The sequence below is a fragment of the Marmota monax genome, unplaced genomic scaffold (assembly GCF_021218885.2).
Source record: "Marmota monax isolate L192 unplaced genomic scaffold, Marmota_monax_Labrador192_F-V1.1 WCK01_AAM20220418_F8-fsc00148, whole genome shotgun sequence".
Classification (NCBI taxonomy): Eukaryota; Metazoa; Chordata; class Mammalia; order Rodentia; family Sciuridae; genus Marmota; species Marmota monax.
Genome location: NW_026693034.1, coordinates 1454638 through 1470748, shown reverse-complemented (window position 1 = coordinate 1470748; position 16111 = coordinate 1454638). Strand labels below are relative to the sequence as shown.

General features: G+C 44.4%; 1 protein-coding gene across 1 annotated transcript in view; it reads right to left on the bottom strand.

Moving 5' to 3' along the window:
* The window catches only part of Baiap2l1 (BAR/IMD domain containing adaptor protein 2 like 1), a 96096-nt gene extending 80428 nt beyond the window's left edge, over window positions 1–15668 (bottom strand). The window contains exon 1 of the mRNA XM_046453668.2: window positions 15389–15668. Within this exon, the coding sequence (XP_046309624.1) occupies window positions 15389–15439 (51 nt within the window). The 5' untranslated portion in view covers window positions 15440–15668. The remainder of the gene's footprint in view (window positions 1–15388) is intronic.
* Window positions 15669–16111: the final 443 nt, after the last annotated feature.

The window sequence follows — 16111 nt, the reverse complement described above, 5'->3', positions numbered from 1 at the left end:
GTTGAGCATTTTTTCATGTACTTGTTGATTGACTGTATGTCCTCCTCTGAGAAGTGTCTGTTCAGGTCCTTGGCCCATTTGTTGATTGGGTTGTTTGTTCTCTTATTGTCTAATTTTTTGAGTTCTTTGTATACTCTGGATATTAGGGCTCTATCTGAAGTGTGAGGAGTAAAGATTTGTTCCCAGGGTGTAGGCTCCCTATTTACCTCTCTTATTGTTTCTTTTGCTGAGAAAAAACTTTTTAGTTTGAGTAAGTCCCATTTGTTGATTCTAGTTATTAACTTTTGTGCTATGGGTGTCCTATTGAGGAATTTGGAGCCCGACCCCACCGACTGTAGATCGTAGCCAACTTTTTCTTCTATCAGACGGCGCGTCTCTGATTTGATATCGAGCTCCTTGATCCATTTTGAATTCACTTTTGTGCATGGCGAGAGAAAGGGATTCAGTTTCATTTTGTTGCATATGGATTTCCAGTTTTCCCAGCACCATTTGTTGAAGATGCTGTCCTTCCTCCATTGCATGCTTTTAGCCCCTTTATCAAATATAAGATAGTTGTAGTTTTGTGGATCGGTTTCTGTGTCCTCTATTCTGTACCATTGGTCCACCCGCCTGTTTTGGTACCAGTACCATGCTGTTTTTGTTACTATTGCTCTGTAGTATAGTTTGAAGTCTGGTATCGCTATACCGCCTGATTCACACTTCTTGCTTAGCATTGTTTTTGCTATTCTGGGTCTTTTATTTTTCCATATGAATTTCATGATTGCTTTCTCTATTTCTACAAGAAATGCCGTTGGGATTTTGATTGGCATTGCATTAAACCTATAGAGAACTTTTGGTAATATCGCCATTTTGATGATGTTAGTTCTGCCTATCCATGAACAGGGTATATTTTTCCATCTTCTAAGATCTTCTTCTATTTCTCTCTTGAGGGTTCTGTAGTTTTCATTGTATAAGTCTTTCACCTCTTTTGTTAGGTTGATTCCCAAGTATTTTATTTTTTTTGAAGATATTTTGAATGGAGTGGTTGTCCTCATTTCCATTTCAGAGGATTTGTCGCTGATATACAGGAATGCCTTTGATTTATGCGTGTTGATTTTAAATCCTGCCACTTTGCTGAATTCATTTATTAGCTCTAATAGTTTCTTTGTAGAGCCTTTTGGGTCTGCTAGGTATAGAATCATATCATCTGCAAATAGTGATAATTTAAGTTCTTCTTTTCCTATTTTGATTCCTTTAATTTCTTTCGTCTGTCTAATTGCTCTGGCCAGTGTTTCGAGAACTATGTTGAAGAGAAGTGGAGAGAGAGGGCATCCCTGTCTTGTTCCAGATTTTAGAGGGAATGCCTTCAGTTTTTCTCCATTCAGAATGATGCTAGCCTGAGGCTTAGCATAGATTGCTTTTACAATATTGAGGTATGTTCCTGTTATCCCTAGTTTTTCTAGAGTTTTGAACATAAAGGGATGCTGTACTTTGTCGAATGCTTTTTCCGCATCTATTGAGATGATCATATGGTTCTTATTTTTAAGTCTATTGATGTGGTGAATAACATTTATTGATTTCCGTATATTGAACCAGCCTTGCATCCCAGGGATGAATCCTACTTGATCATGGTGTACAATTTTTTTGATATGTTTTTGTATCCGATTCGCCAGAATTTTATTGAGGATTTTTGCATCTAGGTTCATTAGAGATATTGGTCTGTAGTTTTCTTTCTTTGAAGTGTCTTTGTCTGGTTTAGGTATCAGGGTGATGTTGGCCTCATAGAATGAATTTGGAAGTTCTCCCTCCTTTTCTATTTCCTGAAGTAGCTTGAAAAGTATTGGTATTAGTTCTTCTTTAAAGGTTTTGTAAAATTCTGCTGTATACCCATCCGGACCTGGGCTTTTCTTAGTTGGTAGTCTTTTTATGGTTTCTTCTATTTCCTCAATTGATATTGGTCTGTTTAGGTTTTCTATATCCTCCTGACTCAATCTGGGCAGATCATATGACTTAAGAAATTTATCTATGCCTTCACTATCTTCTAATTTATTGGAGTATAAGGATTCAAAATAGTTTTTGATTATCTTCTGTATTTCTGAAGTGTCTGTTGTGATATTGCCTTTTTCATCCCGTATGCTAGTAATTTGAGTTCTCTCTCTTCTTCTCTTCGCTAGCATGGCTAAGGGTCTGTCGATTTTGTTTATTTTTTCAAAGAACCAACTTTTAGTTTTGTCAATTTTTTCAATTGTTTCTTTTGTTTCGATTTCATTAATTTCAGCTCTGATTTTAATTATTTCTTGCCTTCTACTTCTTTTGCTGTTGTTTTGCTCTTCTTTTTCAAGGATTTTGAGATGGAGTATGAGATCATTTATTTGTTGGTTTTTTCTTTTTTTAAGGAATGAACTCCAAGCAATGAATTTTCCTCTTAGAACTGCTTTCAATGTGTCCCATAGATTCCGATATGTTGTGTCTGTGTTTTCATTTATCTCTAAGAATTTTTTAATTTCCTTCTTGATGTCTTCTATAACCCATTGATCATTCAGTAACCTATTGTTCATTCTCCAAGTGATGTATGCTTTTTCCTTCCTTCTTTTATCATTGATTTTCAGTTTCATTCCATTATGATCAGATAAGATGCATGGTATTATCTCTACTCCTTTATATTGTCTAAGAGTTGCCCTGTGACATAATATATGATCTATTTTTGAGAAGGATCCATGTGCTGCTGAGAAAAAAGTGTAACTGCTTGATGTTGGGTGGTATACTCTATATATGTCAATTAGGTCTAGGTTATTAATAGTGTTATTGAGTTCTATAGTTTCCTTATTCAACTTTTGTTTGGAAGATCTGTCCAGTGGCGAGAGAGGTGTGTTGAAGTCTCCCATGATTATGGTGTGGTGGTCTATTAGAGTCTTGAACTTGAGAAGAGTTTGTTTGACGAACATAGCTGCACCATTGTTTGGGGCATAAATATTTATGATTGTTATGTCTTGTTGGTGTATGGTTCCCTTAAGCAGTATGTAGTGTCCCTCTTTATCTCTTTTGATTAACTTTGGCTTGAAATCTATTTTATTTGATATGAGTATGGACACGCCTGCTTGTTTCCGAAGTCCATATGAGTGATATGATTTTTCCCAACCTTTCACCTTCAGCCTATGTATGTCTTTTCCTATCAAATGCGTCTCCTGTAGGCAGCATATTGTTGGGTCTTGTTTTGTGATCCATTCTACTAGCCTGTGTCTCTTAATTGGTGAGTTTAAGCCATTAACATTTAGGGTTATTATTGAGATATGGGTTGTTCTTCCAGCCATATTTGTTTATTTCTGTTACTAAACATGGTTTGTTTTCCTCTTTGATTATTTCCCCCCCGCTCTTTACTGTCCTACCTCCCACTGTTGGTTTTCATTGTTATTTTCCATTTCCTCTTCCTGTAATGCTTTGGCGAGGATATTTTGAAGAGATGGTTTTCTAGCTGCGAATTCTTTAAACTTTTGTTTATCGTGGAAGGTTTTAATTTCATCCTCCATCCTGAAGCTTAATTTTGCTGGATACACAATTCTTGGTTGGAACCCATTTTCTTTCAGTGTTTGAAATATGTTATTCCAGGATCTTCTAGCTTTCAGAGTCTGTGTTGAAAGATCAGCTGTTATCCTGATTGGCTTACCCCTAAATGTAATCTGCTTCCTTTCTCTTGTAGCTTTTAAAATTCTCTCCTTATTCTGTATGTTGGGCATCTTCATTATAATGTGTCTAGGTGTGGATCTCTTATGATTTTGCACATTCGGCGTCCTGTAGGCTTCTAGGATTTGGGATTCTGTCTCATTCTTCAAGTCTGGGAAGTTTTCTTGTATTATTTCATTGAATAGACTGCTCATTCCTTTGGTTTGGAGCTCTGTACCTTCCTGTATCCCAATGACTCTTAAGTTTGGTCTCTTAATGTTATCCCATATTTCTTGGATGTTCTGCTCATGGTTTCTTAACAGTCTTGCTGAGCTGTCTATGTTCTTTTCCAGTTGAAATACTTTGTCTTCATTGTCTGATGTTCTATCTTCTAAGTGTTCTACTCTGCTGGTAGTATTCTCCATTGAGTTTTTAAGTTGGTTTATTGCTTCCTGCATTTCTAGGATTTCTGATTGCTTGTTTTTTATAACCTCTATCTCCCTGTATAGTTGATCCTTTGCTTCCTGGATTTGTTTGTGTAATTCGTTGTCGAAGTGATCTTTCATTGTCTGATTTTGCTGTTTAATGTCTTCCTTGATACTCCAGATCATCTGAAGCATGTATATCCTGAATTCTTTATCTGACATTCCATCTGCTGCAGCTGTTATCTCTTCTAAAGTTGCGTTGACCTGCATTGCTTGTGGTCCTTTCTTTCCTTGTCTTTTCATACTGCTTGCGTATCTTTCCTGCAGGTGCGGGCGGCGGCTCTGCTCTCTCCTTATTCCAATTGGGGTGTCGTGGCTACCACGCCGGCAGGTCACTGGGCCTGTTCTGGGAGCTGGCAGTGGCTCTGTTCTGCCCCTACTCCAATTGGGGTGACGAGTGTACCACGCCGGCAGGCCACCGGGCCTGATCCGCCGGTCGATTGCAGGTTTGCCTACCCTGCAGGCGCAGGCGGCGGCTCTACTCTGCCCCTACTCCAAATGGGGTGACGTGTCTGTCGTACCGGCAGGCCACTGGGCCTGTCCCGCTGGTCGGTCGCAGATCTGCCCACCTTTCGGGCACGGGTGGAGGCTCTGCTCTGCCCCTACTCCAATTGGGGTGTCGTGACTACCCCGCCTGCAGGACGCTGGGCCTCTTCCTGGCACGGGAGGCGACTCTGCTCTGTCACTACTCCAATTAGGGTGGTGTTTGTACCACGCCGGCAGGCTCCTGGGCCTGATCCGCCGGTCTGTTGTAGGACTGCCTACCTTGGAGGCGCGGGCGGCGGATCTGCCCTGCCCCTCCTACCACGCCTGCGGACCCCTGGGCCTGATCTGCAGGTTGGTCACAGGTCTGCTCACCCTGCGGGCACGGGTGGCGGTTCCGCTCCGCCCCCACTCCAATTGGGGTCACGTGACCACCACACCGGCAGGGCCTGATCCGGGCGTGGGAGAAGGATCTGCTCTGCCCCTACTCCAGTTGGGGTGACGTGTGTACCACACTGGCAGGCCACTGGGCCTGACCCGCCAGGCTGTCACAGGTCTGTTTACCTTGTAAGCGCGAACAGCGGCTCTGCCCTGTCCCTCCTACCACGCCCATGTACCACTGGGTCGCGGGTCTGCCCACCTTGTGGGTGTGGGTGGTGGCTCCGCTCCGCCCCCTCTCCAATTGGGGTCACGTGGTCACCACGCTGGCGAGCCGCTGGGCCTGCTCCGGGCGCTGGCGGCGGCCCGGCTCCTCCCCTCTGGCTCGAGGACAAATTGAGGAGACTCGGGTGACTGTGCCTCACCCCCCCACCAGGAGACCAACTGCTTATGTCACCGCTGGTATTGATGAAGATCTCTCCTCCGCCGCTTTCTGATGACATCAGATCTCTGCCATGTTGGTATCCTATGCGAATGGCAGCATTTCGTTCCCCTTGCCAGGCAACCAGAGCAACGGGTGAGTCCTGACCGGCCCTCAGCAGGACCCGGACCGAGACGCAGTTTCCGCGGGCTCCTAGCCCCGGTCCAGGGAAGTTCCGGGAACCGGAACTCGGCCGCTCCGTGCTCGGTGTAAGCTCCTATAAGTGTAAGCTCCAAGAAGCAGTCCCCGCGGGCTCAGTTCCGGGAGCCGGAATTCGGCTGCTTAGTGCTTGGTGTATGCTCTGATAGTAGCAGGGTCCAAGAAGCAGCCTCCGCAGGCTCCGCAGCCCTGAGCCAGGGCGGTTCCGGGACGGTTCCGGGAGCCGGAACTCGGCCGCCCCGCGCTCGGTGTTTGCTTCGATAAGATCAGATTCTAAGCAGCACCCAGGCGCTGAACCCTAGCAATCTGTCTGCAAGCCGCAGGCGAATTGCAGCCTGAAATTACCTGTTCTATGGCTGAATGAGCTGCGGTCAGTCGAAAACAGGGAAGGTGACGTCAGTTTACCAACATGGTGGCTGCTGGCCTCCTCTGTGGTCTGACTGGTGTGGAGAACCGAGATGGACCGCTTCCTTCCCCCGTCTCGAACCCAGAATTCAGCCCTGAGTGCGGTGCTTGCGCGTCTGGCAGAAACTGCAGCGCTGTAACCCTGCGTCTCTATCCCAGCGCGCGCTGCAGACTCTAGCCGCGGGGCGATTTGCTGAATAAGCAGTGTTACCCTCCGTGCGACAAACCTCTCGCGTTTGAGTCCCTGTAGCCGATCCTCGTGCGATGGAAATCCTTCCTCCAGGTTCCGGAGCACCCCACTATTGCTGGAAATTCCTAACAAGATATCCTTTAGCCGTCCTGACTTGTCATACTCCCACACAGTGAAGCAGCACACGGGGGTAATGCACTCCCCTCGCCGCCATCTTCCTTCTTCTCTCCCAACCCCATTCTTATATGGTAGTATCTAGAAGAATTCCAGTGAACTTACACCTGAGAAGAGTCATTCTGCTCTACACTAAGATCACAGCCCCTGCAATGCGAAAATTATTGTTCAAAAACCCCAAATAATTTAACGACAGTTCAAGATTAGATTCCAGTAAGGAGAATTAAAATTTCTAAAAAATATACTTTTTATCTCTCCTCTATTTCTTTTATATATCCAACTTTCCAAAGGCTTCTTACAAAATACCTAAAAAAACCTCTCTGAAACTCAATCTTCACATCTCTTAATCCTTTCTTCCTTTCTTCCAATATGAGAACAAACTCCCAAGAAATGAACTGGCAAAGGCAGGACAACTCTGGGCTGGGGCCAGGGGGGCGCAATCCATGACTCCAGGCAGGCGGAGGGGGAGGGGAGGGCTGGCGGGGCTAAACTCTGGTAGCTGTGCCACCATTGGTGATGACTTCAGAAGGCCAGTCTGTGTTGGTCGGTTCTCCAGTGACCACAGGGCCTGGCACAGTTGTGGTGCTCCAGAAAACAGTTGCAGAAAGAATGAATGTTGGTGGTAAGCTCAGGACACACATAACAGGTGCTCATAACAGGGCCACTGTTGTTAGTAGTGCTGTCTCAATCCCACATGCTAAGGAGCAGGTGATGGTTTTAGTCACAGCTGTGTGAGGAACACAGATCTTCAGTATTTATCCCACAAATATTTTTGAGTTCTTACTATGCACCAGCCCCATGAGGGAATTAAAAAACCCTGAAGGAGCATACAGTTCATTGAGAGAAAAACAAGTGCCAATAATTTCAACACCACTCTTATCAAATATTTATTCAGCTCCACCTATGTGTCAGCCTTTTAGATACTGAGGAAGGCTGTAAATAAACACGAAAATCAATGCTTGTATGACAGTTACAGTCCAATAGACTCAAGCTACCAATAGGAACACTAACTGAACACCTACTATGTGTTGGACACTGTTTTAAAAGCTTTCATGCATTACCATGTTTAATCCTCATGAGTACGAACCTCATGAGTAGATACTATTATCATCCTTATTTACAGACAAGAAAACAGAAGCACAAGATCAACTGGAGGAGAATGACTTATCAACTACCCTCAAATCTAGGCTAACAGGGGATGGATTGGTTAGCTGGAGAAATCTTCTCAAAGAGCATTAACAGTCAGACCCAAAACTCTAATAGAAACAAGGTTTCACATATTTACATGCTTAGAGATAAACAGTGTACTGTCAAGACCTGGTTCATGTCCTGCACCTCAAGCTGTTCAGAGAATAATTGACCTAAATCTCTCTTTCTCTGTGGTGCTGGGGATAGAACTTAGGGCCTCATGAATGCCATGCAAATGCCTGGCCACTAAACAGCATCCTCAATCCAATCATCAAAGTCTTATATCATCGTCATTATCACAACACTTAAGGAATTATCAATATAATTTTCCTGATTTATCATTTGAATTTCTGTAGCCAGAGTGGATTGGTTTATTACCTTAAGTCTTGAGCACCTGTATCTGACAGGCATGTGACGGCGATAGGGCTGTCTTCTGTACCCCTCACCTCTCCCCATAACTCACACGGTCAGCTCTGCACTTATGATGGCTGGTGTTGGGCTGGTCATCGGTTCTGATCCCCTCTTCCCCTCTGTGCATCTATGCAGGTGCTGTGCTCTAATCAGGTGAACTTCCTTGACAGGTTGTTATCACCAGTTTTATACCTTTGTAGGACACAGCTGCACCTTGAAGGTGATCAGCTGTTTGCAACAATAGAAATAAGCTTTTTAAAACAAGTTTTAAAAATTGAAATCTGAATGGTTTAATTCTTTTGAGGTAGTTTTCTGTTGCATTTATAATCTCAGGTTAGTAAGTGTTAAAAAGTATTCCTGTATGTGAAAATTAAGAGAAAAACCATTAAAACTTTTTAACTTTAAAAGGTCAATTTGTAAACAGAGGTAGAAAATGGTAATTTTACCTTAGTAAATGGACTATATAGCCCTTGCTGCTGCTTTTCAGTTAAGCATTGTAAAAGTGACCCTTCGACATTAAAAAATGTAAACACTTCAGAAGGCAGAGCCTCCTTAAAAACTCTAAATCTCCCTCCTTCAGTTAACTTGCTGGCCATTGAGATTTTTAGTGAAGGAATTGTTATTGCCTGGGGACTTTTTAACCTCCAAAGCACCATATAAACAGTTTAAGCAACAAAACACAGGAGGGCATCTTGACCCCTTCTGCTCTGTCCAAACCACTCAGCCTGGCAGGCTGCCTGAAAGGCATGGATCTCTGAGTAGTGAACATCTATTTCTCCCTGGTTTGGGAACTCATTCTAGTAACATTTTTCATTTATCTTTGAAAGAGAAAACAGCAACATTTTATCTCATATACATGAGCCTCACCTTTATCCACAAAGATTTGCAGCAACTGTTAGAGGCTGAACATAATCACTAACTTGATAAGTCAGAAAGAGACTCAAGGTCAGGAAAACATAAATAAAAGTATAAAACCAAGGCGGAGGAAAATAAGGACAGAAGGACATAGGTCCGAAGGGTCACAGAGCTGTAATTACTTGCTACACATCCACAAGTTTTAAGTTTATGGGGAAATATGCCTAAAGCTGGTGGAATATCTCTGGCACTCTGGACAATGTCCCTATCTCAGCAGAGCTAAATATGCTTTACTGCTGTAAGCTCATGCACCTTCTGTGGGTTATTTAAAAAAGGAAGTAGTTTTAAAAGACCTACTTGACTGGTTGGGTTCAGGGAAAGGTGCGCTCTCTCATAATGCAGGCTACAGCATAATTTGGTGTGTATTTTCTGGAGGGCATTTTGCAACGATCCACCCTTTGACCCAGCCTCCCTCTTGGGGATTTAGCTTTCAGAAACATCATGGATTTGGGCAAAGCTTTACCTGCGGAAATGCCCACTGCAGTGCTTTACCAGCAAAGTCCTATGTCCAACAACAGGGGCTCAATCAGTAAATTATGATGAGAAACAGAGTACCGTGGAGTCATCAGAATGATGAAGCACCAAATACTGACTGGCGTGGAAATAAGTACTGAAAACTGGGGGTACACCTTAGTGGTGGAGTGGTCCCCAGTACCATAACATAAAAAGCCTCCAAGATGAAATATACACACAGATACATTTGAACCAACCGGGAAATGTTGAAAGGTATCATTTGGAGATTTCTCAAGTACATACAGCTACAATGTAACTGGGGAGAAATTAAAAATAACATTTGTTTTAGCCCTGAAATCTAACTAAACTGAAATCTTTTTAAAATACTAGCCTATTGTGCCCCTAACAATAAAGTTCATATATTTCTAAGAAAAGTTACATAAAAAGAAAGGGAAAGGCTAGGCTTGGAGGCATATGCCTTTACTCCCAGTGACTTGGGAGGCTGAGGCAGGAGGATTCAAGTTCGAGGCCAGCCTCAGCAAGTTAGTGAGACCCTGTCTCAAAATGAAAAATAAAAGGGGCTGGGGGTATAGATCAGTGGTAGAGCAACAGAGTTCAATCTCGTGTGTGTGTGAAAGAGAGAGAGAGAGACACACACACACACACACAGAGAGAGAGAGAGAGAGAGAGAGAGAGAAAAGCTTTCACTAATACTCAATTAGCAAGAAAATTAATTAACTATAAGTGCTGTACTCCACCCCAAACATCCCAGTTTGTCTAAACAGGGCTCTTGTCTATGCCCTCAACATTCCTTCCATAATAAACTCTTTGATATGTGCAGCTATGATAGTTTTAGAACTGAATATACTGAGATTCATGTTTTACCTTAGGGAATACCACACTACAGCTGTATGGCCTCTTGGAGATCCAAACCCCTAGGACATGATCCTGTCTCTGACATAAAGTGTCCCCTAAGGGGCTCCTGTTTAGGTTGTAGGCATCCTACAGAGAAACAGATAATCAGTCAGGAGGCCTGGAGCAAAACTCTGGTCTTGAATTTTAAAATTTTATTTGCACACACCCATCAGAATGGCAAAAAATTAAAAGGACAGGCAATATCACTTGCCAGCAGGATGCACAGTAATAGGAACACTCATACACTGCTGGTGGGAATGTCAGCTGGTGCTACCACTTTGGAAAACTGCCTGGCACTTTCTACTAAAGCTAAGTATTCAAATACTTTACATCAGCAAACTCACTCCTGAGCGTATGCCCAAGAGATATGAGGGTCTGACTATAACTGTAGTAGACACATTCACAAAGCACTACTCCTAAGATCCGGAGTCTACAAACAATCCAAAATGCCCGTCAAGAGAAGAATGAATTGTGATTCATTCATATGGTAGAATGCCACTCAGCAACAAGACCCACAATTCCTCCCATGTCAGTGATGAATCTGACAAGCAACCTGGGCAAAGGGACAAAATAACCAAGGCCATCAGAGGTTAGGACAGTCATGTGTTCAGCTTGTGGCAATTTAGTAAACTATATATACTTGAGCACACCTTTCTCTATGTATATTGTAGTTTAATAAAAAGTTTAAAAACAAAATATATTTGCATGGGTCAACGGGTCAAACTGTACATTTATAATAATTCTTTTTTTTTTTGTACTAGGGACTGACCCCAGAGGTGCTTTACACTGATTTTGAGACAGTGTCTCGCTAAGTTGCTCAGGGCCCCGCTTAGCTGCTGAGGCTGGCCTGGCTATTTTCTGCTGTTGGACTGCAGAATAAATGGCCATGCGGAATGAAGAAAACGAACTTGGGGCAATTCTGGGGACAATAGTTTTCCCTAATGTACAGGTCTTTATAAGGCTAGTGACTTCTGGAATAATGTCACAAATGTGAACTCAAAAGCTACCTGAAACCCATGGAAGGTGTCACTTGTCCAGGTGGTCCCCTGGGTTTCACAATAAAGGATGCCGCACGGCAATGTTATTGAGTTCAAAAAACCTCTTTCCCATCAGGAAAAAAAAAATTACAGAAGAAAAAAAATCTATTGTTTGCTTTGTACTTTCATTTTACCAAACAAAAAACTAAGGCACTGGGCTGTTCAGAATACTTCCAATACCTGGCACCCCCTCCTGCTCCCAGCACATGGCTCTACTCTGTCAGTCCTACGGAGCCAAGAGCAAGCTGTCTGGACTTCTGCAATCCCATCTTATCTCAGCACACCTGAAGAAGGTAGGGCTGTGGGAAAAGATTAAGATACCCAGCAGTGGGTAGAGCTACAGTGATGAGCACACCTCAGAGAGGGGTCTTGAAAGGCATGAAAGTTTTACATGCCAGACTTGTATATTGTTGTCTCACACTGGAAATCAACCTGACAGGTATTCAACAGACAAGGAAAACACATGCATAGATTGTTCCCTTTACCCAGTGAAAGAAAAGCACTTGTTTCTTAACAAAAGGCTTGTTCAAAACATGCCAAAGGTGAATTGTCAGAATGACAGAAAAATTCCAGTGACATCTTAGATTGCCAAATTAGAAAATATATTTGGGGAAAAAAAATAAATGTATTTGGTTTGTGCATTTGTTGATCACTAGAAACTACAAATTAAATTACTATTTGGAGACCAGTGTGGAAGCCGGTCATAGATTCTAGGCCTTAGTTTTTCATCTAAAAAATGACAAGTAAATACACATAATTGACAAACGTCCACCTCATGGGCAGATATATTCTTAGCAACAAGATGCTCTATGAACATGATCAAGGGTGGGAGCAGGGAGCGTGGCACAGGATTAGGTGTTTAATAAATTAAATGTGTATTTACTCAACAAACATGCACACCTACTATGCACCAGGAACGGTTTTAGGCATAAGGAGAACAATAAAACAAAGCTCCTTGCCTTGTCGAGCTCAGTCCAGTTGAGGAGGAAAGAGATGAAAAAAACACAGAAAATATATCACTTAGGATACTGAGTAGGAAGTTTTATGAGGGGAAAGGTAAAGTAGCCCAAGTTGAGGTTGAGAGCACTGTCAGCAAATTTAAAGTTGTTTGAACAAGCCTCCTTGAGAAGGTGACATTGAGTCTTCTGTGTCCCTGTCCCTCCTTGTCATTTTCCTCCTGCACTCAACTGTTTAGCAAGATTTGTGTAGGTAGGACATCCCTAGATGACACCACACGGGGCCTCCATCAACTTCCTAAGACATGAACAGTTCTAACTTCTAGGAAGGTTGTGGCTACTCTTAATTAAAGGTTTGTTTGAACTTGACTTCTTCCTCTCCCACTAAAGCATGTACTCATCAGAAAACCATGTAAAAATTACAAGCAAGCTTTTGAGGGAAAATTATGGGCATACTATGGACTAAAGTGTGGGAAGGGGCGGGATCTTTGGCCAAACTCTTAATTGGCAACAGCAAGATTATTTGATATTTTGAGGCTTATTATCATGTCATTTGTTTATGAAGTTGTAAAATGCATGCCGTCTTGGGAGTTAGCATGGATTGCCAGTAACAATTTGTCTAAGTACATATTTTAGAAAACTCAGCAAATGTTTAAATATGTATTAAAGGATATTTGATACTGCATATAGAGGATCACACTACTTTATAAACCTCCCTTTTCTCTAAAGAATGTATTCCTTTATTTCAAAGAAATTTGAGTATTAAAAAAAAAATCTCAGTTGCAGGTGGCTTTTGCAATCACACCTGGTTAGGCTGTGTTTCTATTAGTAAAATATTGCAGGTTGCTAGGTAACATAAAGGAAATCTGTTTTTTATAAGAATGAGAGTCACCAATATTGTCAGTAGAATTTTGTCATACTATGCTTGCTTTTAGCCTTGATCACTGTGGGTGGGGCCTGGGGAAGAAGAACTCAATAAGGAGGCGGCAGAAGGCTTTTCAGGTTTCTAATCAGACCTGTGGATGTAAAACTTCACTGTGTATTCATCATAGCCAAACCAAGGGCTAGCAGCCTTTACTGCAACGATTATGTAAACCTGTTTTCTGGTTCTGCAAATTCTTTCCCCATCACCTCAACATGAAAAGGCCTGATCCCAACATATTAACAAGGAAAAGGTGATTAAAATCAATCAATATTTAGTGAGCTTGGGGTGTGCTTTCAGACACCTGGGAATAGAAAGCAATAAAGTAGTGGTCTCTGATCTTCAGAATATTATAACCTTTCAAAATTTGAAAATGACTTACACTGTTTTATGACTACAAATTTGGATAACCAAAACAATGAAATCCACACTTTTTCCTTCTGTCCCAGTTCCATGGGTATATGACTTGCCAAAATTGTTGACATTTGTGACTCTGTAATTCGCTTGAATACAACCCGTCTTAAGACTCCTGCAGTCAGTCAATCAGAAGAGAGAGAGAATAGTTTACCCTGAATATCTGATTGCTTGTCTCAAGTTGATATTCTCATTTCAGACTGGAAAAACAGGCCTACTTTGGAGAACTTCAATATTCATGTGTTTTTGAACTCCAGTGAATACTTAAAGAATCCACACATAATTTGTAGTGATCTGCATTTCAGTCACATACAAATTTTCCTTAACTATAATCAGAGTAGTGATGACTCCCCAATCTAAGAATGTTTTACTTACTCTCTGTCAGCGCCCCACACCTCCTGCCTCGCCATCTTTGGGGTCATTTAAATGTTAACAATCTCAATATAAACATAACAATTTAAACATCCAAATTTCTGGCATTTCTAGAAATTGCCTTCTATTAAGGAAACACATTAGCAGGAACAGTTTTTGGTCACAGTTCCTGACCCCCAAATGCTGTGTCAACAGTCTATCTATAAAGTAATATTTCACATGATACAGTACACACTTTATGTATTGCGATGAACAGAATCGATAATTTTGGGGCCTTCAATGGCTAGATTATGAAAATATTTTCATGCTGTTTTTAGACTCTTACTCAACAAAGGTCAATAAACTCCTCTGATTACAGGAACTCACTCAGTCCTTGCAAATTTAGACTCAGTTTTAAGATTAAAAGAAATCTACAAAATTAGCAAAGCCATGTAAACATAGCTACAAATGAATTCAGAGAACTTCAAAGTCTCAAGGGTGTAAGGAGTCTAAGCAGAATTAAAACAAAAGTTGTTTTGTATTCTATTAATAGCAGATGATTAAACGCATATCTTATTTCAACTGGAATTCATTTATTAGGACTTAAACTTACTAAACTGGCCACTAATCCCATGTGTTGTTTCTGGGAAAATTCTCTCTCGCACAACATGCAAGAGACGGACCATCCAGCGCTCCTTAAAGTTATGTCAATTTTATTAACTCCTCGGTGCTGCAATAACCTCACAAAACCATGAATGTATGAAAGCCAAGTTCAACCTAAAGCTGCGGAAGAAAGGTGCAAGGGGGAGGGCGTTTCAAGGCTTCCCAGAGCAAACTTGCAGCCGAACCAGAAAATTCCCCGAGCCTCCTGCGAGGTTCCGGCGGCGAGCTCGGCTCACCTGGCGATGGCTAATTACAGGGGAGTTCCCCCCCCCCCACATTCCTGTGCGCTTTCTTTTCTCGGAGGAAACTCGAGCTGGTCTCTCCGGCCTCGGAGGGCTGCAGCCCAGCCAGGCCACCGCGGTCACTGATTCCAAGGAGAAGCTGGGAGGAGCACGGGGCCCAGAGCCCGCTCGGCCTCTCCCCGCCTTCCCCAGCTTCCCCCAAACACGTCGGCTGTGAAACGTGGGGCTCGCTGGGCGTCTCCGGCTCAGGCAGGGGAGGGCCTTCCCGCGAAAGTCCCCCTCCTTACCCCTTAGGTGAAAATCCCGACCTCTCCCTGGTGACAATTAATTGCCAGCTGCCGGCGGGGCTTCCCTTCCGGGCCTCGAACCCCGAACTCCGGTTTCCCCCGGAGTCCCAGGGCCTCCCAGCCTCCCGCCCTCGGCCTCGAACCCCTGCGCCCGGGACCTCCGCACCCGGGACCTGGAGAACCGCCCCCCTCCCCCAGGGACCAGGGCCTCCAACCCCGCGCCCGGCGCCCCAGGCTCACCCGGTAGGTGTTCTCGGTGAGCCGGTTCACCTCCTCGGGCCCCCGCGACATGGCTGCAGCCTCCGGACGGGCGAGCGAGCGCGGGAGGACGCGGCGGGGCCTCGTGGCCGCCCGACCCGGGGCGGCGGGAGCAGCGGGGCGCGACCGAGGGCCCCTCGAGGGTCGGCTGCGGCCACAGCCGTCGGCCCAAGAGTGCTCGCCCGGATCCCCACTGACAAAATGTCAAAAGTTGCCGCACCGCCGCGCGCGGGGAGCGGAGGAGCAGCGGCCAGACGCGGCCGGGGCAGGCGGGGCGGGCCGGGTGGCCCCACCTGAGGCCGCGGAGCGGGCGGGGCCGCGGGGCCGGTGGGCGGGGCGGCCCCACCTGGGGCAGCCTGGAGGGCGTGGCCTGGCGAGCGGTGGGCGGGCCCAAGGTGGGGTGGGTGAGAGTGGGCGGTCCAGCCTCCGCGGAGGCCAATGATATTGCGCCGATGGGCGGGGCCGAGCCGCCGGATGGGCGGGGCCGAAGCAGGATGGGGTGGAGTAGGCGTGGCGGCCCCACCTGAGGCGGGCGGGGCGGCGGCCACCGCGCGCCCTCTCGCGGCCCTCCCAGGGCTCCTGGCGACCAGGGGACTTGTAAATTACGAGTCTGCTGCTGCGTCGCTGTTGTGCTATGGAACCTGGACCGAGGACATTCGGGTCTCTGTGGTCCTAAATAAAGCCCTTGTGTGCACCACACGGAGC